General features: G+C 49.6%; 2 protein-coding genes across 5 annotated transcripts; one reads left to right on the top strand and one right to left on the bottom strand.

Moving 5' to 3' along the window:
• Positions 1-359: 359 nt before the first annotated feature.
• Positions 360-11970, bottom strand: SNRPD3 (small nuclear ribonucleoprotein D3 polypeptide). Of its 2 annotated transcripts, none has more exons than XM_084755085.1 (4): positions 11832-11970; positions 10161-10307; positions 3449-3641; positions 360-560 (listed from the first exon to the last, which is right to left on the bottom strand). In XM_084755085.1, the coding sequence occupies exons 2-4, from the start codon at positions 10284-10286 to the stop codon at positions 499-501; spliced, it is 381 nt and encodes a 126-aa protein (XP_084611211.1). In that variant the 5' UTR covers positions 10287-10307; positions 11832-11970; the 3' UTR covers positions 360-498. The 2 variants fall into 2 exon arrangements, with proteins under 2 accessions (XP_084611211.1, XP_084611210.1); XM_084755084.1 differs by lacking the exon at positions 11832-11970 and adding an exon at positions 11665-11820.
• Positions 11937-24452, top strand: GUCD1 (guanylyl cyclase domain containing 1). 3 transcript variants are annotated; one of them, XM_084755081.1, is made up of 6 exons: positions 11937-12074; positions 19110-19194; positions 19912-20077; positions 21155-21246; positions 21406-21647; positions 22272-24452. In XM_084755081.1, the coding sequence occupies exons 2-6, from the start codon at positions 19184-19186 to the stop codon at positions 22364-22366; spliced, it is 606 nt and encodes a 201-aa protein (XP_084611207.1). In that variant the 5' UTR covers positions 11937-12074; positions 19110-19183; the 3' UTR covers positions 22367-24452. The 3 variants fall into 3 exon arrangements, with proteins under 3 accessions (XP_084611207.1, XP_084611208.1, XP_084611209.1); XM_084755082.1 differs by lacking the exon at positions 11937-12074 and adding an exon at positions 12413-12631; XM_084755083.1 differs by lacking the exon at positions 11937-12074 and adding an exon at positions 12418-12631 and having other exon boundaries at positions 22275-24452.
• Positions 24453-25751: the final 1299 nt, after the last annotated feature.

Below are 25751 nucleotides of genomic sequence, written 5' to 3'. Positions count from 1 at the left end.
ATTTATTATTTATACAGTATTCTGCCCACACATGTGCCTTCCCACCACAAGAAGACACCAGATCTCATGACAGGTGGTTGTGAGCCACCATGTGGTTGCTGGGAATTGAACTCAGGATCTTCGGAAGAGCAAACAGTGCTCTTAACCTCTGAGCCATCTCTCCAGCCCCAGCGCTTGAACTCTTATCCGTAACTGCTATTTGAAGAGCACTGGCATTCTCTCAGCACACATCCAAACATACCAGATTCTAACATGCTGCCAAAGCAAACTACACAATGAACACACAGTTCTTATTTCCTTGGGGGGGGGGGGGGGAAAGACCAAAAAAAAAAAAAAAAGCCTCTCACATACACAAACCATAAAACAACCACACTTTATTTAGCTTAACAGTTTCTCTGATACAAAGAGAAATATCAAAAGAAAACCTAGGACATATGCACATGTAACCCTCCCAAAACCTAAGAGAAAAAAGGACAAAGTTCCCTTCAACAGAGAAAATTATCTTCGCTTCTGGAAGATGTTTCCACGCCCCATTCCACGTCCTCTTCCTCTCGCAGCCACTGAAAGGAAGAAGGAGAGAGGTCAGTAGGGTTAGGGATGCTCAGGACAAGCACTAGCTGGAGCCTGACCATCAGCTCTGGAAGGGACCTGGAAGGCCATTGGACACCATCACCCAGAATCACTACCTGCCACATGGTGACAGGGGAAGAAGAGGAGTGGAAGTTGGCACTGATCCCTGGCGTCAAGGTGTCAGTGCTGACAGCAGTCTGAGTACACAGCAAAGACAAATTCCACTCTGTGACCCAATGTACCCAGGAGGCTAGAGGCTCTAAAGGACACATGGAGGATTCTGAAGACTGACAAACCAGGCTCCTTCTTCTCTGTTCTTTCAGAGCCTGGAGCAGTCTGAGGGAGGAGTCTGATGGGAACCTACGCACGTGCTGATAGGAACTAGAGCCAGGGGCTGGGAAAGGCACAGGTGGCTCAGGCAGCAGGCAGCGGGTCTGGACAAACTTACTGCCTGAAGTGCACAGCAATTTGACGGTGAAGATGTGATAGCTAGCTTCATTGTGACAGAAAGAACAGTCCTCTCAGAGGCAAAGAAAATTTTTTCTCTCTTTTAAAAAATATGTATTTATTTGTGTGTGTACTGTGTGCATGTAGAGGTCAGAGGACAACCTCTGGCAGCCTTGTGTAACAATCACCTTTAGCACTAAGCCACCGCTGTTTCCAAGATTTTATCAGTCTTTTTAGAAGTCTTTCTGTTTGTTTTGAGACAAGGTAGTCTTGGCTGTCCTGGACTTTGTAGACCACAGTGGACCACCAGTCTCTGCTTCCCGAGTGCTGGGATTAAAGGTGTGTACTACCATGCCCGACAGAAGTCTTCAAACAAACAAACCTCCAAAACATTCTATCTTTAAACATAGAAGCTACCTCACACATAAAACACACAATATACTTCTAAATACACTATGCTTCTGTATCTAATAACGTGGCAGAGCTTTTCAAGGACACAAATATAAACCATGACTGGGCTAGCCTCTGAGAGCAGCTAAGCAGTCACTGGGGACACTGTGGCTACAATGCTAGTATGTGTCAAAGGAGGGACTTAATGTCAAGTTTTAGAAAATGTAAAACATAAAGCAAGGGTTGGCAAGATGGCTCAGCCTAGGTTCCTATTTCTCCAGCAGTCTGTCATTTACCAGAAACCAGCTGACCCTGTTGTGGTTCGGCAGTTAGACACTTGTTGTGGTTTATTGGGGGACGGTCATTCTAAGACACCCCCCCCCCCACACGTCATAGTAAGAGCTACTCCTTTCTGGCTATAAACTAGCTTTTCCAGTAAGACTACTGGTAAAATCAGATTAAAGGCCAGCTGCCTGTGAGTAGCAGTTCCGAGAACTTTTTCCTGACTAACTACATCTTTTACAGCTTCCCTTTCTCTCTGGAATTTCTCCATCTTCTGCGATTATAGCAGCTGCAAAGGTAGACACCTGCTGGAGCATTCCAGAGTTAGGTATCCATAGCAACCCTCGCTTACGCAAATACCCATGCCCTCGTGGCTATTAAAACTCTGAAAATTTTCAATAAATGGGGCTTGATCAGAACCCAGACTTGCCCTCATTTCTTTGTGTCTCCTGTCCCCCCACTTGTCTGCCCCCTCCACAGGTACCCACTGAAGACCCCGTGGGCCGGGACAGAAACCCTGTCTCGAACCGCTCCCCGACCCTCGCAAAAAATAAAATAAAATAATGCAAACTGAACAAAAAGCTCTGTACAATCAAAACAAGATGGTTCTAACTAGAGGGCTGGGATGTAGCTCAGTTGGTAGAGTGCTTGTAGAGAGACACCGTGTTCATTCCTAATCTGAGTGTGTGGGCACTAGCCCTTGGGAGCTGGAGGCAAGTGCACCAGAGTTCAAGGTTGCTGTCAAGTACACAATAAGCCTGAGGCCAGCCTGGGCACTAGAGGCTCAAATCTATCTGGGACACATGGGGTACCAGACACCACTTACATCCTGCTGCTATGGAACATCACTTCCCAGATACATGAAGGCCGTTTACACCGTGAAATCAGAGCAGCTGGGATAAGGCATAGGAGACCCTCACCTCAGATTATAGCCACTCACTTTTCCTGACACACTCTCCTGCTCTCGCAACCCTGCCGTAGCTGCAGTCTTGGAGGTGATCAGTACAGAGAAAGTGGACGGTTAACCCACAGGGACTCCAGTGAAGCAGCTTCATGTTGAGGTCGGGTGACAGAGTTCAGTGACGCTGCAAGAGCCACCTATGCTCCTAAGCAACCCTGATAAGCCCACTGGTTTATCACCACAGACTTGGGTGCAACTGTTTCTTTGGTTTGTTGTTACCCTTTCTATCTTGAGTAAATAGAAAAAAAGACTCTTTGGGGGCTGGGGTGGGAAATCACACATAGTCCCGGAAATGCCACTGTACTGTTTTGGACACCAATCCATACCCTCACTAGTCCAGAGCAAGCTGCCCAGCCCTCTTGGATAGAATTTCTGAAAAGGAGGGCCTTCACTATAGACTGTACCACTTCAGACAGGGTTCTCTCTGCTCGTCTCTCCAGGGTCTTGCTATGTAGTTCAGGCTGGCCTCCACCTCACTGTACTCCTCCTGCCTGGGACTCTTGAGTGCTAGGATAATAGGTGTCAGCACCACACCTTGCTTAAGAAATCTGCAATTTTTTTCCCTAAGGAGAAGTTTGGGATTTTTACAGTAAACTCCATGATAGGATCAAGTAAGGCAAGAAAAAACAGGGGAAAGGCCCCATTCCCAAGGATTTCTCAAGCAGATCAGGACAGGGTATAGCAGCAAGCGTGGAGAGCAGTGCAATCAGATTCACCCGTCCCCATGCAACAACAGGGCCTTCCCTAAAAGAAACAAGGTAATGGGAATTCTAAAGCCAGTCCCAGAGGGGCACCTACCTTGGGCCTTCAGGATAGCAGCTTTTCCTCGGCCAGCCCCTGAGCCTTGGTTTTTATTTTTCATGCTCTTTAACATGGGTGCATTTTTCAACATGTCGGGCAAAATCAGAAATCGGATCTTGCTGCCGCGTATGTATACCTGTTCCAGCTGTGCCACTCGGCCGTCTCTGTACGTGACTGTGATGTTGGACATCTGGAAGGGAACCACCAGCTTATTTGTGAGGACAAAGTGCTAGAGCACACAAGGCCAGGGAGCCTTAACTGGAGTAAGTTTAGGCATACAAAAGCCTGACACCAGCATGAAAAAAGAACTGGACCAAGATGGTAAGCTAGCACAGCAATGGCTGCTGCACACTGCACAGAAACGTCAGACATAAGTATGTGCTCTCCTACTATTACAGATTACAACCAAACGAAAACGAACTCAAACAGCTGATATGTAGGAGCCATCAGGCTGGCACCAGGGAGCTCAGAGGCAGCGTTCCAGCTCCTAGGCCAGCCTGTGAGGGATGGTAGTAAGGCCTTTGTTACTTCATGTCCAAGGTGCAGCCTTGGGGACCTGCTGCCACTCTGGCTGGAAAGGCACCTTCAAGGTTGTATGTACGCACCCGACACAGTCCTGACTCTCAGTATACATTAGGAAGACAAGGGTAGGGATGGAGCAACGGACGCGGCAGCGCCTGCTCCCAGGGCCTACACAAGGAGAGGAGGCTTGAGCTGTAGCCTTCAGCATGCCCGGACCGGAGCATCGGAGCAGCACATGTGGACAGTGCTGAGGACACTTCAGACACCAGGCAGATCACTCAAGTTTGTAGGTGGAGAAATGGCCAACAGGACTAAGGCAGTATTTTGGAAGGACAAATGTGCTAACCGGAGTAGGTGTAGGATGAAGGGAAAGAGTTGTCTCTATAAATCCAGTCAGGAGACCCACAAGGAACAGGAAAAGTGACATAAACCTGCCAGCACCAAATTCAGTAGGTGCCACTTTGATCACAGTTGCTTAATTGTGGTCTTCTGGGCAGAAGAGGACTACCCTTTATCTAGAATGGGTCAAGCCCACACTGCAAAGATGTGCCAGCTCCCAGATTTCTCTCTTTGTAAAACTATGTCTGTGTTATACTTTACACTGAACACGTCTCCCTACTCGTTTCTCCTTCCGTGCTTCCTCTCCCTGCTGTCTGTCCCCCTTATTCCCAGACAACTTCCCGTCTACGTTCATTTTCTATACACACACATGATTTTATATGACTATAAAATCTAGGACTCACAAACAGAGAAAACATCTTCTTTCTAAGACTGGGTTCATTTGCTTAAAGATCATCTTCAGCTGCATTGTCACCCAGGACTCCATCTCCCAAGTGCTTTCTATATGGCCAGGCGGTCTCTGCTTGAACACCAACAGTGAAAACCAAAACCAAAACCCATCAATGCTCTGAGACTATCCCCGCTTTATCTGAGCAGTGGGAATGACTTTTAGGCTTTCCTTCTTTCTTTCTTTCTTTTTTTGTTTGAAACAGGGTTTCTCTGTGTAGTCTTGGCTATCCTCGACTCACTTTGTAGACCAGGCTGGCTTTGAACTCACAGTGATCCACCTGCCTCTGCCTCCCAAGTGCTGGGATTAAAGGCGTGTGCTACCACAAGCGCTCTCCCTTCCTCCCCGTGTGTGTGTGTGTTGTGTGTGTGTGTGTGTGTGTGTGTGTGTGTGTGTGTCTGTCTGTCTGTCTCCCCCCTCAATGTATATAGTGCTTTGGCTGCACGTACACCTCCAGGCCAGAAGAGGGCATCAGATCACATTATAGATGGCTGTGAGCCACCATATGGTTGCTGGGAATTGAACTCAGGACCTCTGGAGGAGCAGTCAGTGCTCCTAACCTCTGAGCCATCTCTCCAGCCTGATTCAAACCACTGGTCCTATTCTACGCTCAAGAGGGCCCCAGTTTCCCACCAACCAGTTGCAGATTTCCTATTGCCATCCTCTTAAAATCTCACAGTTCCTAAGTCCTTGCCACAGTTCCTTGGACAAGTGCCAGCACCTCTGCTACCACAAATAGGTAGTTATGGTTGGCTTACCCAACCCCAAAACCTGGACTCCACCCACCCCACCCCGCAATTCTAAGCATACTTACGACTCTGTAGAAGACACCGAAGTGGTCCAAGGACCTCCAGTGAGACCTGGCTTTGCCACCTTCCAGAGGTATAGCCCTGAGCCCCAATTCCCTCCCAGACTAGAGGAAATACAGTAAGAAAGGCCAACATTTCCTGAGCACAAATACAGACAGCTGGCACTAGCACAGATGACTGATTTCAGACCATGACACCCTACAGGAGACAGCACAACCCGTCAGAGGCAGATTGGTCTCTAAAGGTCCACGCCTTTACTCTCCCTATACTTTTGCCCAAGGTCACCCAGCCCTCACATGTTTTGTTTGAGGTTCAAACCCAGGTCTATCAGATCTGAACCACTCCCTACTTGAAAGTATAACAGACTACTTTCCTGAAATTGTTAAAAAAAACAAATTAAATAAGGCATAACATGCATATCTAAATGTTGTCTCAACTACCTGAGATAGAGCAAACCCAGTTGTGTCTAATCTGAACTATGATGTTTATTTTGGGGAGCACTGTTATTAAGCCTCATCTCCCCACTGTGCCCTGATAGTCTCCACGAGACTGTCCCACAGATCCAACAAGACTTAAACTAGGTGCGTCTACCAATGTCCCATGATGGGCTCTCAATGTCACCTGACAAATATTCTAGCACTTTGGTGTTTAAATCATGTGCAGTTACTGCTTTAATGCATCTTTTTCCTTCTTTGCATATTGAACAAGCGGTAACTCTGTTCCAAGGAAGCCCCGTGTTTCCTCTTAAAGCCAAAGGCATCCTCTTTTAAGTAATATGTTTACCTCAACTACCTTAAAACATCAAGATTTATTTAAGTGAGTGTAGTGTGTGAGTGACTGCAGAAGCTGGGGACCGTGGGTTAAGATCCCCTGAGCGCTAGGAACCCACACCAATCCTTTGGAAAAGCAGCAAGAACTCTGAATTGGTCAGCCATCCAGCCACAAGAACTTAGGTTTTTCTGGATGTCAGACAGAAACATAGAGTTTACGGTTTTCCTAAGCAGCCACAATAAATAACACAAACTTAATGGCTTCTGTGGGCCAAGACAGAGAAAGCATGATGCAGGACTGTGAAGTAATGTTGGAATATATAATATGGTATTTTGTTCATGGTTCCGGCCTTATAATTCCCTTTTAAAAACAGTCCACAAAAGCTAGAATTTCTCTTACCTCATGTTGGTCAGAGAAACAAATTCTGATCTGTCTTTCTGTTCTGGGGTTGTAAGTAAATTCCCACAATTTTCAATTCAGAAAGAAATGACTGGGGATACAGTTCAGTGGTAGATTACTTTCCTACCGTGTACAAAGCCCTGGGTTACACTCTTAGCACTAAGGGAAACAGACGTCCTATCTACCACAGTCTGTTAGCATGAGATAATATTGCTTTTTCTTTTTTGTACAAATCACTTTTGCACATGAATATCCGTATTTCAGTCCTGTCTATTCAATTAAGTCCCTGTTAAAAATAATAAATAGTCTCAATTACGCAATGTGCTTAGGCTCTGGTCAACCTAACGAAGCCTCACTATCTTGATATAGCCAGTATTTTTTGTTTTGTTTTTGTTTTTTTGAGACAGGGTTTCTCTGTGTAGCCTTGGCTGTTCTGTACTCACTTTGTAGACCAGGCTGGCCTCGACCTTATAGAGATCTGCCTGCCTCTGCCTCCCGAGTGCTGGGATTAAAGGCGTGCGCCACCAGTGCTCGGCATGATGTGGCCAGTGTTATGGCTAAACTGTGCCCCAGCAAGATTAGAACATTAGTGAAGTCCTAATTCCCAGTACTTCAGAGTGTAATCATGTTTATAGACTCTACAAGATCAAAACAAGCATTTAGCTGTTAGTTGGTCACCGATTTTGTAGGGAATAGAGAGTAAGGGAGACACAAAGGCCCAGCACAAGACATATTTCTTTCTAACTCGTAACCTGGTATCACCAAGATGTGTGTGCTTAGTAACATGTGGGCTGCATTCTGAGAAAACCATCATCATTTAGTCAGATGAATTCATATTACAGTTAGGCTGTCTAAGGCCCCTAAACCTCAGCATGTTGCGCATAATATACACATTAATCGTCACTATCTGGAAAGTTTCATTCTACTCATAAAACTAAATGCCCTAAAACAGACAAAGTGAGAGGACTAGACCTGTGAACACGGCATGTCACCAGGCCGACTACTGCAGCCAGGATCTTGACAGCACTAGTCAGCTACATCTCCCATGGCCTTCCCTCAGAAGCAAACCAAGTAGTACAGGGCTTCCGAAAGCCTGACAGCTGGGTGGGGTAACACCTGCCTGAAATTACAGAAGTAACGATGAGGCAGGCAGACCAAGTGTTAAAGACCAGCTTGGGCTCTAAAGAGATCCTGACTCAAAAACAACCCCAAAAAGGCGAAAGGGAGTGTTTAAACTATTGTGTCTGAGGCACTAGGTTCCATACCCAGAAAAGGAGAAAGAGGGCACCCTCCTCACACCAACTGAAAACTAACCTTGTTTTTAGCTTCCTTTCTGTTGCTGTAACATCCCAGCTAAAAGTGAGGGGGTTATCTGGCATACACACCCTGACCACAGTTATCACTAAGGGAAGCCAAGGCAGGGACTCAAGTAGAGATCACAGAGAAACGCCGCTTACTGACTGCCCTCCAGGCTCTAATGCAGTTACCTTTCTTTACTTTTACACACATACATGTGTACACACACACACACACCCCTTTGTTGTTTTTGTTTTTTGTGAGATAGGGTTTCTGTGTGGCCTTGGCTGACATGCAACTCGTTTTTGTAGACCAGACCGACTTCAAATTCTAAGATCCACTTGCCTTTGCCTCCCAAGTGCCAGGATTCAAGGTGTTCACTACCACACTGTGTTCTGATTTTTTTGTTTTTGTTTTTTTTTGAGATAGTCTCTCTATGTGAGCCTGGTTGCCCTCCTGTCTCTGCCTCTCAAGTGCTGGGATTAAAGGTGTTTCACCAGCATGTTCAACCTTGAGTTACTTTTCTTATACCACTCAGAAACAACTGTGTAGGAGTGGCACAGTATGCAATGTAATAGCCTGGGCCCTCCCACATTACTGAGGTTCCCTTTTCCAGGACAATTATAGCTTGTGTCAAATTGACAAAAAAACTAACCAGCACAATTGTAGTTTAAATGAAAACTATGCTACATAACTGCAAGCATTTGAACACTCGGCCCCCAGTTGTTGGTGACTCTTTTGGTTTGGTTGGTTGTGTGTATGGGGGTGTGGCGGGGGGATGGGAGGGTTAGGGAATGCAGCCTTACTGAAGGAAGAATGTCACTTTGAGATTAACACCCTGCAACCCTTCCAGTTTGTAATTTCACAGCTTCCTGCTTCTGTCACCATACCTCCTTGACAAAATAAACTCCTATGGAATGGTATTGTTGCAGCCACAAAAAAGTAACCAACAGGTTACTTACCAGGCCAGCTTACCACAGGTGTGTGACCGTAAATAATGTACTTTACTCACCAACCTTGTTTTCTCACTTGGAGTGCAGCAACAGACACCATATATAGACAGGTATACTAAGCTTCTAACAGCAAAGCATCTCTGTAGCGACGCCAAGGAGGATGACTGCCGACCTGGAGCAGTCTTTGGATGGTAGCTTCACCTCCTCAGAAGTAAGTGGGAGGAGTGTATGAGCTGATAGCCCCCAGCTGCCACTCTGTGGATCCACCACGGCACTTGCTCCGCAGTAGCCTCCCCACAGGCTGCCAGTCCACTCCTGCCTCTGTCCTGTCACTTCTCTTACCTGGATGAAACTTCCTCAGCACTAAGGGACCATCAGAGGCTCTTTTCACTCAATCTGCCTTCCTTTCCCTGGACTGAAAACTCTGCTGCCACGATGGCTAACAATATCAACTTGGTGGATTTAGAGCCACTGAAGGGATAAGCGTGTCTGTGAGGGATTATCCAGTTTACCCTGAAGTGAGGAGACCCAACTTGATGTGCTTGGTCCAGGCACTCATCTCTGCTTCTCAACGGCAGATTCAATGTGACTAGCCCTCAAAGTCACGCCACTGTGACTTCCTCTTTGACAGATGATATCCTCACACTGTAGTTAGAACCCTTCCTTCCTTAAGATGCTTTGGTCAGAAATCCTATCACAGCAACAAGAAAGGTAACTAATCATGGACATACTCCTGCTCTCTCACTGTGACCCTTCACTGCCATTTCCCAGTAAGTCTCTTGTAGATTTAAGTGTTTTTGCATTTATAGCACAGTCCATCCAAAACAACTCCACCTTCATTTATAGGAGAGAGAATAAATGATTAAGATACCCAAGGTCATAGAATTATGATTCAACTCAAACTGGAACCAGGGAGTTCTGATTCCAAAGCTCAAGTTCTTAACTAGTGGAAAAACCAAAAGCCATGTCAAAACTTTGGTAGTGTTATCAGATGAGACTTTCTGCAAGACAAAAAGTAAGCAAGCGCACAAATCTCAGAGCCTGTAAGAGTGCCCGACACATGTTAAGACTTCAGTTAGAACTGTTGCACGAGAGTGACTTCCCCACAACCTCCAAGTCCGTCTTGTTATCCCCCATGGCTCCTTCACGGCCCCTGGTGCAAAGCAAGCTACCTGGCAGTTCATGTTGTCCTCGGCTTCAATGAGCTTCCCCCGGTACACCTCGCCAGTGTTGGTCTCACATGTTACTATGTGGCCCTCAGCCTCGTGCAAGACTTTAATCGGCACTCCAATAGACATCTTGGCAGGACTCTTCCTGTGCTGTAGTGAAAGAGAGACAACAGTCACCTGTCAGAGCCTAAGACGGACTGGCATTCCCACAGGCTTTTGCAAATGTGTCAGAGCTGCATTTTCTTTGGAAGGGGCCTGGCTCTGGACTTGAAGGAACCACCATGGCAAATTAGGGAAACATGTAAAGTGAGAAAAGATGGTAAGCTGGAGAAAGAAATCGACCCGATGGGCGGGGTGGCTACAGCCTGTAATCCCAGCACTCGGGAGGCAGAGGCAGGCAGGATCTCTGTGAGTTCGAGGCCAGCCCGGTCTATAGAGTGAGTCTGGACCTGCCAAAGCTACACAGAGAAACCCTGTCTCGAAAAAACCAAACCAAACCAAAAACAAAAACAGAGAGAGAAAGCTAACGGGAACAGAATGCCTCCTTTCTCATCCCAACCATTTGTCCCTTTATAGCTATCAAAACAACTATGATATGGACCCGGTGTGTAAACTAATCACTGTTTACATTTAATTATTTAAACAAAATGTAGATTAAAAATGAACAACAACAACAACAAAACAGTCCCTGAGTCACACTAGGAATATTCCAAGTACTCAGCAACCATATTTGGCAAAAGGCTACAGTACCTGATAGTACATACAGACCCAAACCCAGAGAAATCTAGGAAGAGAGGATGTGCTTTCAATTCAGCTTTCTGACTCCCCATCAAAGGCAAAAATAACGTGTCAAGGCACTCATAAAGCGATACGTGCTACAAACAGGAAATGCTTTTCATGCAGGAAAACAATCACGGTAAACACTCGACTGAAGTCTCACTAAAAGACAAAGACTATGCACAGGGCTTTTGAAAGTCTGCAATAGGCAACGACTCACGTCACCTACTTTCATGAAAAGACCCCTCAGAATGCTAAACGCAGGCTCTCTCGGGGAGGAACCACAACTTTCAACTTTAGGAGGGTGGGTTTTTATGCAGGAAACGGTGGGGGAAACACTGCAGGCTGATAGCCAAAGACTCAAAAAATAAAAAAATTAGCTGCATCTACAAAGTGGCGCGAACGTATAGTTTCTGCAGCCGCGTGACAAGCAGTGAGAGGACCAGGGCCGGAAAGGGAGCAGAGGCAGAGATGCAAAGGACGTAGAAAATAACGAACCAGAGGGAAAAGAGGGAATTAGCCAAGAAATGACTGCTTGTAAGCTTCGAAAACCCGCGACCCGGAAAGGCACAGAACGTGCAGACCAGCGGCGTAAATTGTTAACAGTTCCAAGCGAAAGCGGGACGGTGTGGCTCGGCCCCGGCTGCCCACCCTCCGCAGCGTCCCTTCCAGCCCCTAGCCCTCGAGGAGAGCCTCGGCCTCCTCTCGCCCACTCGCCGTCTCTCCTCACCAAGTAACTGTAGGTTCCTTTTCGGTTCTGGCACAAACGTTAGGAGACGAAGGCGTGAAGCGAGGGAATGGCGGGCCCCGAGTACCCAGAATACCACGCGTTCCCAGAATGCCCTGCGCGGGGCTCCTCCCTTTCCTTTCCCCAGCGGTGAGCTCGCGCTTACTTACGTTTCCTCCTTACTCTGCCGGCTGGGAAGCGATGTCTCCAGCACTATAGTTCCGGAACTGGGGAGGGCCCGGGACCGCCGGAAACATCAATGCTCCCTGGAGCGCCAAAAGGAACATGGGGGACCCACACTTAACAAAGTACTCCAGGGACTGGGCGGCATCTAGGCTTGAACCCAATGCTCTGGGGCGACAGGAAGGGAGGCTCGGAGTAGGAATTTAAGTTTTGAATCCGCTCGCCTTCAGGTAAGCGGCGCACGGACACCAGGGAAACTATCCTTAGTCCCTGTGTAGGTACGACCTAAGGGGAATCAGAAAAAAGGATTCCCTGGCATCTCGACGAGGCATTGCGAGGGCCACCAGATGACACCTGAAGCTACAAAAGAGCCGACCTAGCGGAGGGAGAGCGCTTTGGAGAGTTTGAGAAATGGGAAGAGTTTGGGGGGGCGGGGTTCGGGAAGGGGGCGGGGCTTCCGGAGAACGTTTCGAGGATGGACCTGCGGGTAGCGATTTTATGGGAGAGAAGTGGGTGGAAGGGAAGAGGCGTGGCTTATGGTATGGGGCGGGCTTCCAGGTCCCAGACCTGGAAGGGACCAGGCGTGGCTTGTGGCGGCCTAGCCGCCGCCTACCGGACTCTGTACCGCGGAGGCGGCGGCCGCGGAGGAGCTCGACACTCACTGGCCGCGCTCGCTGCCCAGCAGAAGTCCCAGCGGCTCTCAGCTCCAGGCCGGGGCCATGGGCGCCCTGCGCCACCCGGGTCATGAGGACGGAGGCAGAGGCAGCGGGGCAGCCGCTCGAGCCGGGTCAGTTGCCTCTCTTAAGGGCCTTTGCCCTCACCGGGGGAACGGAGGGGGACTCCGCCCTAGAGCCCCGCAGGGTCTGGCTGCGCGCGACCTTGGGGAGATCTGCGTCCTCAGGCCAGCCTGGAGCTTCTAAGTAGATCTTAGTTAGCTAAGTGGATATTCCTTCCCATCTTCCATGCTCCACTTCTGTTTGGTTGCTCCTGAATTTCCCGGGGCTTGAAGCCCAGAGAGTTCTGAGCAGTCTAGTGGAAAAGCCCAAGGGGCAAAGGCACCATTACCTTCCCGGTAAAGTCCTGCTTGAACCACGTTGGGTGATCCTGTCCCCCCGGGGAACTGGAAAGCCTGGGCCCGGGAAAGGGGGGCGGGGGAGGGGGGAGAATGGTCTGAGAACACTCAGCAAAGGGAAGGTCTTTTTCTCCTGCTTCCCAAACTTGGTGCTCTTGTCTTGTTACTGTTCTCTGGCTCCTTCTGCCCTGAGGAGAAAAACCAATAAGTAGGGGAAGCGAGAAGTCATGGTGGATCTCAGCTTAAGGCACGAGAGTTGATATTAATAAACTGTTACGGCGAGGTGCCATCTCTTGGAAGGGGTCAAGGAGTTTGGGATCAACCCCTTCAGTGGCAGTTGTAGAGCAGCATCAAGTTCCGGATGTGATTGCTTCTAGTTGTTGCCTGGAGCAGGGCTTGTACTGGAATTTACTCGTACGCCTCCAGTTACCTAACTGTGAACTTTGACAAGATCATTGCTCTTTCTTATCCTCGGTAAATAATGGCTCACTTGTGTAGGGCGTTCAGAGGTAGATGCAGTGCTAAAGTGTATGAACTGTAAAATTAATTTTCATAAATCCCAGTAAGGCAGGCTACTGCTGTTCTTTAGTACTTTTTTTTTTTTTAGAGATTTTTATTTATTATATATACAGTGCTCTGCCCGCATGTGTGCCTGCCCACCAGAAGAGGGCACCAGATCTCATTATAGGTGGCTGTGAGTCACTATGTGGTTGCTGGGAATTGAACTCAGAACCTCTGGAAGAGCAGAGTCAGTGCTCTTAACCTTCTGAGCCATCTCTCCAGCCCTCTTTAGTACTTTTTGAGGTGAGCAGACAGGCTGAGAGGGTTAGAGTGTCCAGGAAGACTTGGCTGCCCTCTTTTCTCTTGTGACACCTGAAGCCAGGTCTGGACTTTCTCCAAAGCATACCTTAGCTCTCAGGTGGAGAACTATCTTGGCTTAAGGCATCGGTATTTGCAGCAGTTTTGGGCTCTGAATGCTAACGCTGTTATCAGGACAAATACCAAGGCCTCTTCTATCGTTATCACTTACCCCCCAGAAAACATCTTTCCTGTGCTAAGGATCAGGATAGTCAAGCAGGGATGTTCGGCGTGTGAGGCCTCAGGATCTAGGCGATCTCAGGGTGAGTGAAAGAGGAGAGACAATCGAGTCTCTTAGGACCCTGAGGAGGAGCATCTGACAGTATAAGAGAAGGCATGGCCCAACTAATTAGGACCAGAGCTCAGGCCACAGAGTAAGGAGGGAGCCTCCAACAGAAGTTAGTGATCTGGAAGCCTAGAACCAATGGGCACTTGGAGTGACAAGTAGGCATTTTAAAGGGTGGAGCTTTAAAAACAAATGAACAAACAAACCAAAAAAACCAAACCAAAACAACTAGAAACTTATTCAACAGCATAAATGAGTGCTAGCTGTGGGTGAGGGCTGGGACGAGCCAAATGCAATCTTGGCCCTACATGCCCACCATAGGCGTCTCAGGCTGACCAGGGAGAAAGTAGATGCCCCCTCTGTGAGCATATTGCAGGGCACAGAGAGGGAGGAGAGCAGGGTGGGGCCGAGCATTTGGATGCCGGAGATGAGAGAGCAACATTCCAGACCAATGGTTAGATAAAGACAAAACCGGGGTAGTAATCGGCCTGAGTAGATGAGTGCAGAAAGGCCATTTACAGCCTTAATGAGGGTTCTGAAAAGGGAAGACACCCAGCTTGATAGAGCCACACCCTGACGAGAGTTTTTCCACTAGCATATTGTGGGAGAATTGTTTTAGAATGTAAGTCCCTAGAGACCAAGGTTTACGTCACCTTGGTGTGCCCAGAGGCTATCACTTCAGTAAGTGTGAGTTTTTTTTCCATTTTTTTTTTTTTTAAATTTGCAGCACTGGAGATTGAGCCTAGGTCCTGGGCAGCACTTGACAAGTGCTGTATCCCCAACCTGAAGTATACTAACAGTGAGTTACTACTAAGGAAACAGGAAACAAGAAGTTCCCGTGTGTCTTAGTCCATTTGTACAGCTGAATAATTTATAAACAATAGGAATGTATTTTCTCACTGTTCTGGAGGCTGAGAATTCCAAGATCAAGATGCTGGCAAGTTCAGTACAAGATCCGTCCTTTCCAGGAAGAGAGGGAAGGGAGAAATACTGTGTCCTTGCACAGCCGAGTGTGAGAAAGATAACAAGAAAAGGGCCCACGACTGTTAGCTTGTTTTCTAAGATTTCCTTTCTAGAATTGCATGTGTCTTGAGTGTTTTTTCTGCATGCAGCCCTCACAGGCTAGAAGAGGATGTCAGAACCCCTTGAACTGGAGTTACAGGCAGCTGTAAGCCACTGTGTAGGTGTTTGGAACTGAACTGTGCCTGGGTCCTTTGCGAAGGCATTAAGCAGTTAAAAAACTGCTGAGCAATCTCCAGCCATTTAGTTTTAATTGTGAATCTGATATAATCTATAGTCACGTGGGCACAGTGTCTAATGAGGAATTGTCTAGTGCCACTTTCAGGAATTTTCTTAGTGGGTTAATTGAGCTGAGTAGACTCGCCCTAAATGTGGGCAGGTCTGTTTCCTGGATAGAGCCCCAGACTGACTTTAAAAAAAAAAGGTTGGGGCGAGGGAAGGACAGACATGCATATATTCTTTGCTGTCTGTTCCTGATTTTGGATATGAAGGCCCATTTAGAGACCCTGCGATTGGGTAATTACTTCCCCAAAGATCCAACTTTCTTCATTTATTTAAAGATTTGTGTGTATGAGTGTTTGCTTGTGGGTCTGTCTGAGTACCGCATGTGTGCTCTGAGGTCAGAAGAGAGTGTTGGTGATCCCCTGAGGCTTGGCGTTATATCCGGTTGTGAGCTTCCGTGTAGGTGCTGGGAACTGAACCTAGGTCCTCTGGAAGAGCAGTCAGTACTCATAACCACTAAGCAAGCAGGAATGCCCTTCTCACCCGTCCAATGCATGGCCAGAAAAAAAAAAAAAACAACAACCTCTGAGGGGGTTTTTGAACTGAGGCTGAAATGACGAGAACAGTGAAGAAAAAAGAGTTCCAGACTGACGGTGCCACATGGCAGAGACACTCTTTCATAGCTGAGACTGCTGGGTTTAAAACCTGGAACCAGATGAAGGCTGAAGTGAGTCTGCTGGACCTAAGTTGGGCAGGGGCCTGCAGCCTGTGGAAGGTGGTTAGGGAGAGATGTAGCTCAGTTGGCATAGTGACTGCCCAGCAGGAAGCCCGGGTTGCATCCCCAGAGCCACATAAAGTTACTCATTGTGGCACATGCCTGTAATCCCTTAGGTGGGAGGGTAGAGGATCAGAAGTTTAGTGTCACCTTTCAACTTTGAGGACAGCCCGTTTGAAACAAAAAAAAGTATGTGGTGAGGCAGTGAGAACTTCATTTATTTTTATTATTACAATTTTTGTATGTGTTGTGCATATATGTATGCTCTCACATATATGGGTGCATGTGTGTGTGCATGCACGTGGAGGCCCAAGGCTGACATCAGGTGTCTCCCTTGATCAACCCCACTCTTTATGTTGAGGCAAGGCCTCTTAGTCAGCGTGCAGTTTGCTGTTTCTGTTGTCTGGCTAGTCAGCTTGCTCTAGATGTTTTCTCTCCATCTGCGCGCTGGAATTACAGGCAGGAGCGGGTTCTGGGGTCTGCACCTGGGTTGTTGTGCTTGAGCTTTTTTTTTTTTAATATTTAATTTTTTTTATGTGTGTTGCTGTGAGGGTGTCAGATCTTGGAGTTACAGACAGTTGTGAGCTGCCATGTGGGTGCTGGGAACGGAACCCGGGTCCTTTGGAAGAGCAGGCAGTGCTCTTAACCACTGAGCCATTTCTCCAGCCCGTGCTTGAGCTTCTTACCCACTGAGCCATCTGCCCATCACATGGACTCTAAAGATTAGAAACTGCAGATGAAATTCCTCTGGCTGCCATGTCTAGGCACAAGTGATGGGACAGGATTTGGGAAGGGGCCAGGCAGGACCGAATCTGCCAGATGCTAAAAGGCCAAGGGCCTTGGAAAGACACAGGTGTAGAAGTGCCTGGGGTAAAGAGAATAAAGGACATGAAGCCTCAGCTTGGCCTAGGCCCGGGCATGGCCACTGGTGGTTGACATAATTTCCTACAAAAAAGCATTATGCGTGTTGTTGCTCCACTTACTCATTGCCTTCTGTGAGCTGCCTTGGTGGTGGTGGTCCCGTTTCCTAGAGGAGGAAGCCGACACAGAAAAGTCAGGTGGCGGATTTGCCATTACATCCTGCCTCCTACTTGGAGGTGAAGGGCCAGGAACAGTCATGAGTCCCTGACCAGCAGGCTACAGGTAAGATCAGTGTAAGCAGGGCTGGAGAGATGGCTCAGTGGTTAAGAGCACTGGGGCTGCTCTTCCAGAGGTCCTGAGTTCAATTCCCAGCAACCACATGGCGGCTCACAACCATCTACAATGTGATCTAGTGCCCTCTTCTGGGCTGCTGGTGTACATGCAGACAGAGCACTGTATACATAATAATAAATAAACCTTAAAAAAAAATCAGTGTAAGGGCTGCATTCTATGACCTGAAGTGTGAACTCAGGCTTAAAGGATCACACACGAAGGGTGGGGAGTGACTGACCGCCTCGGGTTAGGGAAAGCGAGTCCCTGAAGACATGGTAGAGCAGGTAGTTACAACTCAAGACACCAGGCTACTGAATGACCCTCCTCTGACACATACTGGGAGTGGTGGGAGAGGGGTGGGCCTGGTAGGTGGGCTCCTGCGTGACACTATAAAGAGCGAGTCACCTGGCCCAGGGGAGATCCCAGAAATCCACAACGGGGAATTTGAGTAGGCTGAGTGAGGTGACGACCAATATAGAGAAGTCCGTCTCCTGGTTTGGTTTGGTTTGGTTTTTTGAGACAGGGTTTCTCTGTGTAGCCTTGGCTGTCCTGGACTCACTCTGTAGACCAGGTGGCCTCGACCTCACAGAGAGCCACCTGCCTCTGCCTCCCAAGTGCTGGCATTAAAGGCGTGCGCCACCACCTCCTGGCTTGTTTTTTAAACTTTTTAACATTGAATGTGTATGTATGAAGGTATCAGATTACCTGGAACTGGAGTGACAGACAGTGGTAAGGTGCCATGTGGGTGCTGGGAATAAGCCTGGGTCCTCCGTAAGAGCAGCCAGTGCTCCTAACCACTGAGCCATCTCTCCAGCTCCCGTCCCTCCTGGTTTTTTAAAGTCTGCATTGCCCTGTTCCCCGCTCCCTTCCTCCTTCACTTCCTCATGTGCGTGTCTGTCTGTCGGTCTATGAGGCCTTATGCTCCTCCTGTCTCAGCCTCCCAAGTCGTGTGATTATGAATCTGTGTCACCATACCCAGCTAGACTGAACTTTGGGCACAGGCACGGGCTAGGCTCCTGCAGGCCACGTGCCAGCTGTCCTCCCCTCAGCGCCTCAGCGCATGCTGTTTCCCATCCGTGTTGTGTTCTCTGAGGCACAGCCCATTGTTTTCCTACCCTAAGCTTCTGGCTATCTGCTGTATGTGTTTGTTCTTGCCCCGCACTGGGACAGGACCGTGCCCTGTTCCTTGTCACTATCTTACAGTACATGTGCCAGGATCTTGGAACAGTAGGAATAGTAAACTCAATCCAGTGAGAGGATAGTCGCCTAGCCCCGCAGTCAGCCAGTGGTAACAGCATGTGAGGCGTGGCCCTTTCTCTTCCACTTCACAGCCTGGAACGGACAGACGGACAGGTTTGCCCAGGGACAATACTAGCTGGGGTTTGGAGGAACATTCTGCTTAGCTATCTTGTGTGACATCCCCCTCCTCCTAGCCATGGTCTTGCCATGTTGCTTGTTCATCTTGGAAACTTTGGAGCCAGGCAGACCTCCTGGGGTCACTGAGGAGAGGGGCAGGTGTTAGCTTGTGGGAAGCCTAAAGCGCCTAGGAAATTGTGTGCAGAGCCCGCCCCCTGCCTAGAGTGGGCCCTGGTGATGCAAAACTGATGAACTTGCTGAGGCAGCAGCTAACACCGATTTGTCTTAACCTGGGGACCAACATGCTGGAGACTTTGGAGTAGGGGTGACTGGCTGTGGCTGATGTTTAGGAGGGAGCAGGGGCTATGGGAAGGCCCCTGAGGTCCTGTGGAGTGTCAGCAGAGGCTGTGATGGTGTTTCCGGTGGGGGCGGCGTTAGTGGACACTGCAGAGCTCTGGGCCCTCACTCTTGTTTCTTTGCAGGGGACTTTGTGCAGCTGCCTGTGCCCATCATCCAGCAGCTCTACCACTGGGACTGTGGCCTGGCCTGCTCCAGGATGGTGCTCCGGTGAGTGTGCGAACCCGCGCTGGCTCAGGGGTGAGATCCAGCAACTGTATGGGCGGGCTTTGTTTGAACCTTGTAAGAGGCCCGACTGCCATTTAGGCCTTGTTGTATTTTAACCACGAACAAAGGGTGGATCAGGCTGCGCAGGTGTTGGCTTGTGATGATCAAGGAAGTCCCAGGTGTTCAGGGTGGGTGCATCTGCCTCGCTCTGATATCAGGTGACCAGAATGTTCCATAAATATAAGAACCTTGATAGTCTGAGCCAGAAAGGACTGTTCCCATCACTGTGGGCAATTGTCTGGCTCTGGAGACCCAGATCAGTTCTCCTTTATCTATCTTACGTATTAGGATTCTGGGAACGATAGAGCTTAACGAAATGTTTAGTGCCTGCAATTTTGAAAACCACTTCTGTGATCCAAGCACTTCATCTTACATGTGCAGCCAACAAGGCCAGAGAGAGCAATAACTTCCCCAAGTTCACATAGTCGGTGAGAGATGAAAGAACCAAAACCCAGGCCCTTCCCCCTGGGGCCACACAGTGTCCCAGGCTGCCTGAGCCTCCAAAGCCTCAGGTTGTGTTCAGGTCTCGGGTGGGCATGCCGTGGGGCTTCGTGGTAAAGGATCAGAAGAGCCCGCAGTACCTGTGGCAGTCGCATCAGAGGGTGCCTTGGTCTAGCTTTGCTCCAAGAACAAGCTAACCTCTTTGTCCTCTTGCCTCAGGTACCTGGGCCAGCTAGACGATGGGGAGTTTGAAAATGCCCTCCAGGAGCTGCAACTGACCAGGAGCATCTGGACCATTGACCTGGCCTACCTGATGCGCCACTTTGGTGTGAGACACCGCTTCTGTACCCAGACTCTGGGTGTTGACAAGGGTTACAAGAACCAGGTGAGCAGCTACCCACTGGGCAGGCCTTCCACATGTGGGAAAGCAGAGGCATAGGCCACCCAGTCATCAGTCACAGGAGATAACGGTCAAAGCCTGGACACTTGCGTAAATGCACAGGTGTTCAGAGATCAGTGGCAGAAAGACTACCGGCAGGTGGCCTTGAGGCCTGGCCTGTATGGGGCATCTACACATTGAGGCCTGGACTTGTGTCTGCCTTTCTGGGTCTTTCTCCACCATAGCACAAGGCAGGTTAAAGGCTGCAGAGTACACTGCTCTCGTGTGACTATCGTTGGCTTGTTTTCTTCCTTCTTGCCAAGGTAATTGGTATTCTGGAAGAAAAGTGTCCGTCTGCTTCTCCGTCTTTCTCTTTTTCTTCCTCTCTTGAAAAATAAAGCCATTGTAGATGGCCGCCCCAGCACACCAATGCGTTCTGTCCCCTTGGCAAAGCCAGGGCCAGTCTTACCTGCCCTTGAGGCCCAGGCGCCAAGACTTGGCAGAGTTGTCTCGGCTGGACTCATTGGCAGAAGAGCTGTCACATGGTGGCCAGTGGCAGTTGGCCTAATTCTTCTTTGAGCCTTCCATGCCAGGTAAAGGCGGCTACTAAATCGTAAGACGGAAAAGGGGACCTGAGAACAGAATGTCTTTGGCCTGCCTCCTGGGGCTCGGGTCACATGAGGCCCTAACACTTAGCAGAGTATGTTCTGTGAATCACAGTTGGCTACACTGGACTGTGACGGAGCTGTCCTAGTGGGGGTTGGGAGGGCAGCCTTGCCCTCCATGATCCTTTGCTTTAGGCTCCTCCTCACATCTACCAGAGGTTTGCCTCCCTAGTCCTCCTTTGGGAGCTACTCTGAATCTTCGGCTTTTTCATCTCTTGAGTATCCTCTTCATGCCCCTCTGTGGTCCTGTCCACTCTCCAGCCAGGGACAGACACAGCTTTCTTCCTGGGCATGCTGGGTAAAGTCGCCTGCCCGGCAGTGGGACTCCTGTACCTACTTCTGTAATATGCTCTTTGATTTGTTGGAATGCAGTGTGTGCGTCCAGGATGGTAACTCCCGCCTGCTCTTCTGTCTTCAGTCCTTCTACAGGAAACACTTCGACACAGAGGAGACCCGGGTGAACAAGCTGTTTGCACAAGCCAAGGCCTGCAAGGTGCGAGTGGAGAAATGGTAAGCCTTCCCACTCCACTTTCCTGCCTCACAGTGACAGGGAGCTCAGGGCAGAGGGCAGGCGAACCACTGGGGAGTGGGTGCAAACTCAGGGGACACCAGTCTGGGAGAAGAGGACAAGGACCCATTGGCACTGGCTGACCTCCCTCCTGCCCACAGCACAGTGAGCGTGCAGGACATCCAAGCACACCTGGCGCAGGGCCACGTGGCCATCGTGTTGGTGAACTCAGGGGTGTTGCACTGTGACCTGTGCTCCAGCCCTGTCAAGTACTGCTGCTTCACTCCCAGCGGCCACCACTGCTTCTGCCGCACCCCCGACTACCAGGGCCACTTCATCGTCCTGCGTGGCTACAACAGGGCTACCGGCTGCATCTTCTACAACAACCCAGCCTATGCTGACCGTGAGTGCTGGGGACAAGAGATCCACGGTGGCCTGTGTTGATTGTCCCCTCTGTACAGACCACACTTCCTCTCTTTCAAGCTGCTATGGCCAATGTCTTGTCTCCAAAGCTCCTTTTCCTCCTGGGATTTTGTCATCAGGCCTTGCCCATCGGGTTGTACAAACCAACCTGCTGCTGTCCTGGCCACCAGCTTTACTTTACTGCTCAGTCCCCTCTTGGATAACTTAGGTTCCACAGGCTGTAGTCCCTCGCTGGGCTTCATAGGATAGCCAGCACACAAGCTAGACAGTTGGGACAGACCTTGCCCTTGTCGTAGACTATCCACTGTCCTCACCCCATCACGTGGACAGGGCCTTCTCTGATCTGTGTGGCCTGGAACATATTTAGCATATTTTTTTCTTCCCTTTGGGCCTTGCTCTCTATCTGCTAATCTAGGAAGGAGTCAAAAGAAAGAATTAACTCATGAAGACCAGAATGGGCAGGAAAGGTTTCCTATGGGTGGAAGGCTTGAGCTGAGAGGTGGCAAGGCAGGTAGAACCCAGACCCCATCCAGTCAACCAGAACGCCGATGGGCTGAGTACTTACCCCACCCGCTGACCCAACTCTGGTCCTTCCCACACCCAGCAGGAATGTGCAGCACCAGCATCAGTAACTTCGAGGAGGCCAGAACCAGCTACGGCACAGATGAAGACATCCTCTTTGTCTACCTGGACAGCTGACAGCAGGAGCCTGACAAGCCAGGTCCTCAGACCCTGTGTCCTACCCCAGCCAGGCCCACTCAGGATGCTCACACCCAGGGCTGTTGGCACTGGGGCTCAGAATTGTGGTCTCAGCCTATTTGTCAAAGCCCTTGGGAACTCTGACTGCTTTGTCCTCCAGTGTCATCATGCCACTTCCCTAAACACCTTGTAGTTGCCGGAGACAACCCAAGAGCATCTAAGGGGAGCATCTCTCAAGATCCTAAGTCTGACCCTAGCTGTGCCCAGAGAAGACCTCACGTCTGACTCTAGCTGTGCCCAGAGAAGACCTCACGTCTGACTCCAGCTGTGCCTAAGGAAAGGGGAAGGGCAGAACCCTGGGAGAGAAGCACATTTGGGAAGAGCGCGCCCCAATCCAGGCCTGTGGTTCTGGGCCACTCCAAGCCCCATAGCGGACGGTGTCACTGCTTCTTCTGCCTCCAATGGACTTAGGTCTCGGTCTGTTACCACGCAGCATAAGCATACCTCACAGCCATTCTGAGGCCCTCTGACCCTAGGATGCTGATGCCTTCTCAGCTTCTAGGTGCTCTCCTGTAGAATGGGAAAGCCTTTAGAAATGGGCAGGGCCAAGTGGATGACAGCAGAAGAAAATGTTTTAGGAAGATGGAGTTGACAAGAGACTTCTCAGAGAGTCCCTGCATCCACAAGGCCACCTGACACCAGCTTGACTTCCCACAACCAGGTCTGCCCTCTAAATCTGGGAGCCTTTTGAGGATGTGTGCTAGAGGGCCTGTGCTCCTAAAACAGCAGGGAGCTTCCCTTCCACCCTGATGTTCACACCAGGAACATCTGCACGAAGTACTGGGTCTCTTTAGTCTTGAAGAAAGGCAGTGTCAGCATCATACAGCACAGCAGGTAGCATCAGCTACAGCTAGTGAATTTGTCTTATTTTGCTCTTGGTAGCAAGGGTATTGTTTTATTAAGACCAGTTTCCACTGTGTGGGGAGTAAGAAATAATAGATACAGGTACTTTGAAACCACTAACCCTTCATTACAGAGGGCAGATAGGGCAGTCCAAGTCCTTTCTTAATAAGATGGCTGGGCTGGGCTGGCCTGGGCAGCAGTCTGCATGGTAAAACTGCACCAAAGACAATTTGAATGGGTCATTCTTACAGAGACTAGGGAGCCTACTCCTCCTGGGCGCTCTGGTGAAGAATAAAGGGTATCCCAACAGCCTCTCACCATCACTGTACTGCAGGGGCCTTGGTCTTTCAGCACTCAAGGCATGACGTGGCAGCAGCTGCTTCCCCTACCACTAGCTGCCCCCTCATGGCAGTTTGAGGACAGAGGTGGTCAGTGTTTACAAGGGCAGTCAGAGCAGTCACCATATTTTTCAATAGGAGATGAAGACTTGGGTCGAAGGGAGGTGCTGTCGGCTAGGCAGCCGCTCTGGGTCTCAGAGACTAGTGCTGTTCTCAGTCTGGTCTCATCTCTATTGCCTTAATGTTGGGTGGTCCAGGGCCCCAAGGAACTCTGGCTCCAAGCTCAGGAGTACCACACAGAAGCTGTGGGTGTGGATGTCCTCAGAGGAGCCTCAGGGGAGACTAACTGCTAGGAGGTCAAGCCTTCACACGTGGATGGATGTGGCACGGTATACATGCTCCTGGATGCTCATGGGAGATGGCTTCCATAGGAGGAAGTTATCTTTACCCTCTAGGACATTTAAAAAATACTCAGTCTCTGGACCCAGATAAAGGCTTCTCAGGGCAAGCCAAAAGTCACCGAGTCCACTTGTCTAAGAATAACAAGAAAGCTGCTGTCTTCAAGATCCACCTGCCTGAGGAGGGTCACAGGGGCAGGGCGCATGGCATGCTGTCATGAAAATGGCCGACACAAAGCCTTATCATCTTACTTGCCCACAGCATGTGACACCAACACGTTTCAGCTTCTCGTGCAGCCCAGTGTAGGCTCTGAGGCCACGTGTGGGACTCCAGGTCTCTGTCACCAGCCACAGGAGGGTGAAAGGGATCTTTTGCATAGCAGAGGATTTTATACATAAATATATTTTGTTTGAAATGAGCCATTCTCAATAAATATTCTCACTGTACAGTGGTAGCACCCTTTGTCCGGTGTTGGGAAGCTGTGTTGGTCCACAGAGTTCTGTCTCCCCAAATCGTTGGCCTGACTTCTTAGAACCAGGCCCTTGGAATGTTGTATCTAGTTTTAGCTGGGTTAAGAATTTCGTTCTCTGCCTTCAAGGCCCCAGTGCTGGACAAGGCTGGATAGATAGCACGTGTGTGTTTCAGAATGCGGACCAGTTCTTAAAGAAGATAGGACATTTTGCTAAGTTGAAGTAGATGGTCTGTACAGGAAGGGAGCAGGGGGCTCAGTGGGAGGGCTCCAGCCTTTGTTGCCTGTGCCCCTCCCTTGCTCCCCGCCGCCAGACGCCAGGGTATTCTAGGCTTTTGGTGTGTTATGATACCTCCACCAGCTGACATGACTGATAATCTGACAAGATTCAGTTTTTACAGGCTGAGTGCATGATTCGCCATTTCCAGTTCCGGTGCTAAGGAGAAGCTCTGTTCTGTGTCTTCCCCAGTAGCAGCGGCAGAGCCTCACTCTATACCTCTGTCCTCCCCAGTAGCAGGGCCTCACTCTGTCCCCTGTCCTCCCCAGTAGCAGTGGCAGGGCCTCGCTCTGTCCCCTGTCCTCCCCAGTAGCAGGGCCTCACTCTGTCCCCTGTCCTTCCCAGTAGCAGCGGCAGGGCCCCACTCTGTCCTGTGTCCTCCCCAGTAGCAGCGGCAGGGCCTTACTCTGTCCCTCTGTCCTCCCCAGTAGCAGTGGCAGGGCCTCACTCTGTCCCCTCTCTCCTCCCCAGTAGGAGCGGCAGGGCCTCACTCAGCCCTAGTGGGTCCTCTTTATGCTGCTTTGCAGATCAGCACCCTTTGAGCAACGTTCAGACAACAGCCCTCTAAAGTGCCCGGCAAGGTGTGAGCTGCTCTACCTGAGGCCTCCAGCAACCCAAACACCCTTTAAAAGGCTGTTAAGGCTCTGCAGTTGATAACTTTGCTGCTTGGAGCTTCAGACAGAGGGACGCTAGAGGTGCCTCTGAACATTGCGGGGGTGTGGGGGGGCTCAGTGTATCCCTGACACAGTGACTAGCTATTCATCCTACAAAGCTGACTGACTATTAGGGGATATTCTGCCTGCATGTGTGTCTGTACATCATGTGCATGCCATGCCCAAGGAGGGCAGAAGAGAGCTTTGGACCTTCTTCTGGAACTGGGGTTACAGATGGTTGTGAGCCACCAGATGGGCCCTAGGCACTGAACCTGGCTCCTCTGGATACTAATTAAAATAGAGTCCTTTGCTGGATATGGTGGCACATGTCTAGTTCCAGCCCTGA

The sequence above is a fragment of the Acomys minous genome (genome assembly GCF_964271855.1).
Source record: "Acomys minous genome assembly, chromosome: 13".
In the NCBI taxonomy this organism is placed as follows: domain Eukaryota; kingdom Metazoa; phylum Chordata; class Mammalia; order Rodentia; family Muridae; genus Acomys; species Acomys minous.
The sequence above is the reverse complement of the archived record's forward strand: the minus strand, read 5'-3'. Positions and strand labels throughout refer to the sequence as shown.

What these genes read in the sequence shown, in the direction of transcription:
- SNRPD3 (XM_084755085.1), bottom strand. Translation starts at nt 10,286, where the DNA reads ATGTCTATTGGAGTGCCGATTAAAGTCTTGCACGAGGCTGAGGGCCAC. An exon ending in AGGACAACATGAACTGCCAG is followed by an intron (nt 3,642 to 10,160) that starts GTAGCTTGCTTT and finishes GTTCCCTTCCAG; the next exon opens with ATGTCCAACATCACAGTCAC. An exon ending in TGCTATCCTGAAGGCCCAAG is followed by an intron (nt 561 to 3,448) that starts GTAGGTGCCCCT and finishes TCTTCCTTTCAG; the next exon opens with TGGCTGCGAGAGGAAGAGGA.
- GUCD1 (XM_084755082.1), top strand. Translation starts at nt 12,589, where the DNA reads ATGAGGACGGAGGCAGAGGCAGCGGGGCAGCCGCTCGAGCCGG. An exon ending in GGGGCAGCCGCTCGAGCCGG is followed by an intron (nt 12,632 to 19,109) that starts GTCAGTTGCCTC and finishes GTTTCTTTGCAG; the next exon opens with GGGACTTTGTGCAGCTGCCT. An exon ending in CAACCCAGCCTATGCTGACC is followed by an intron (nt 21,648 to 22,271) that starts GTGAGTGCTGGG and finishes TCCCACACCCAG; the next exon opens with CAGGAATGTGCAGCACCAGC.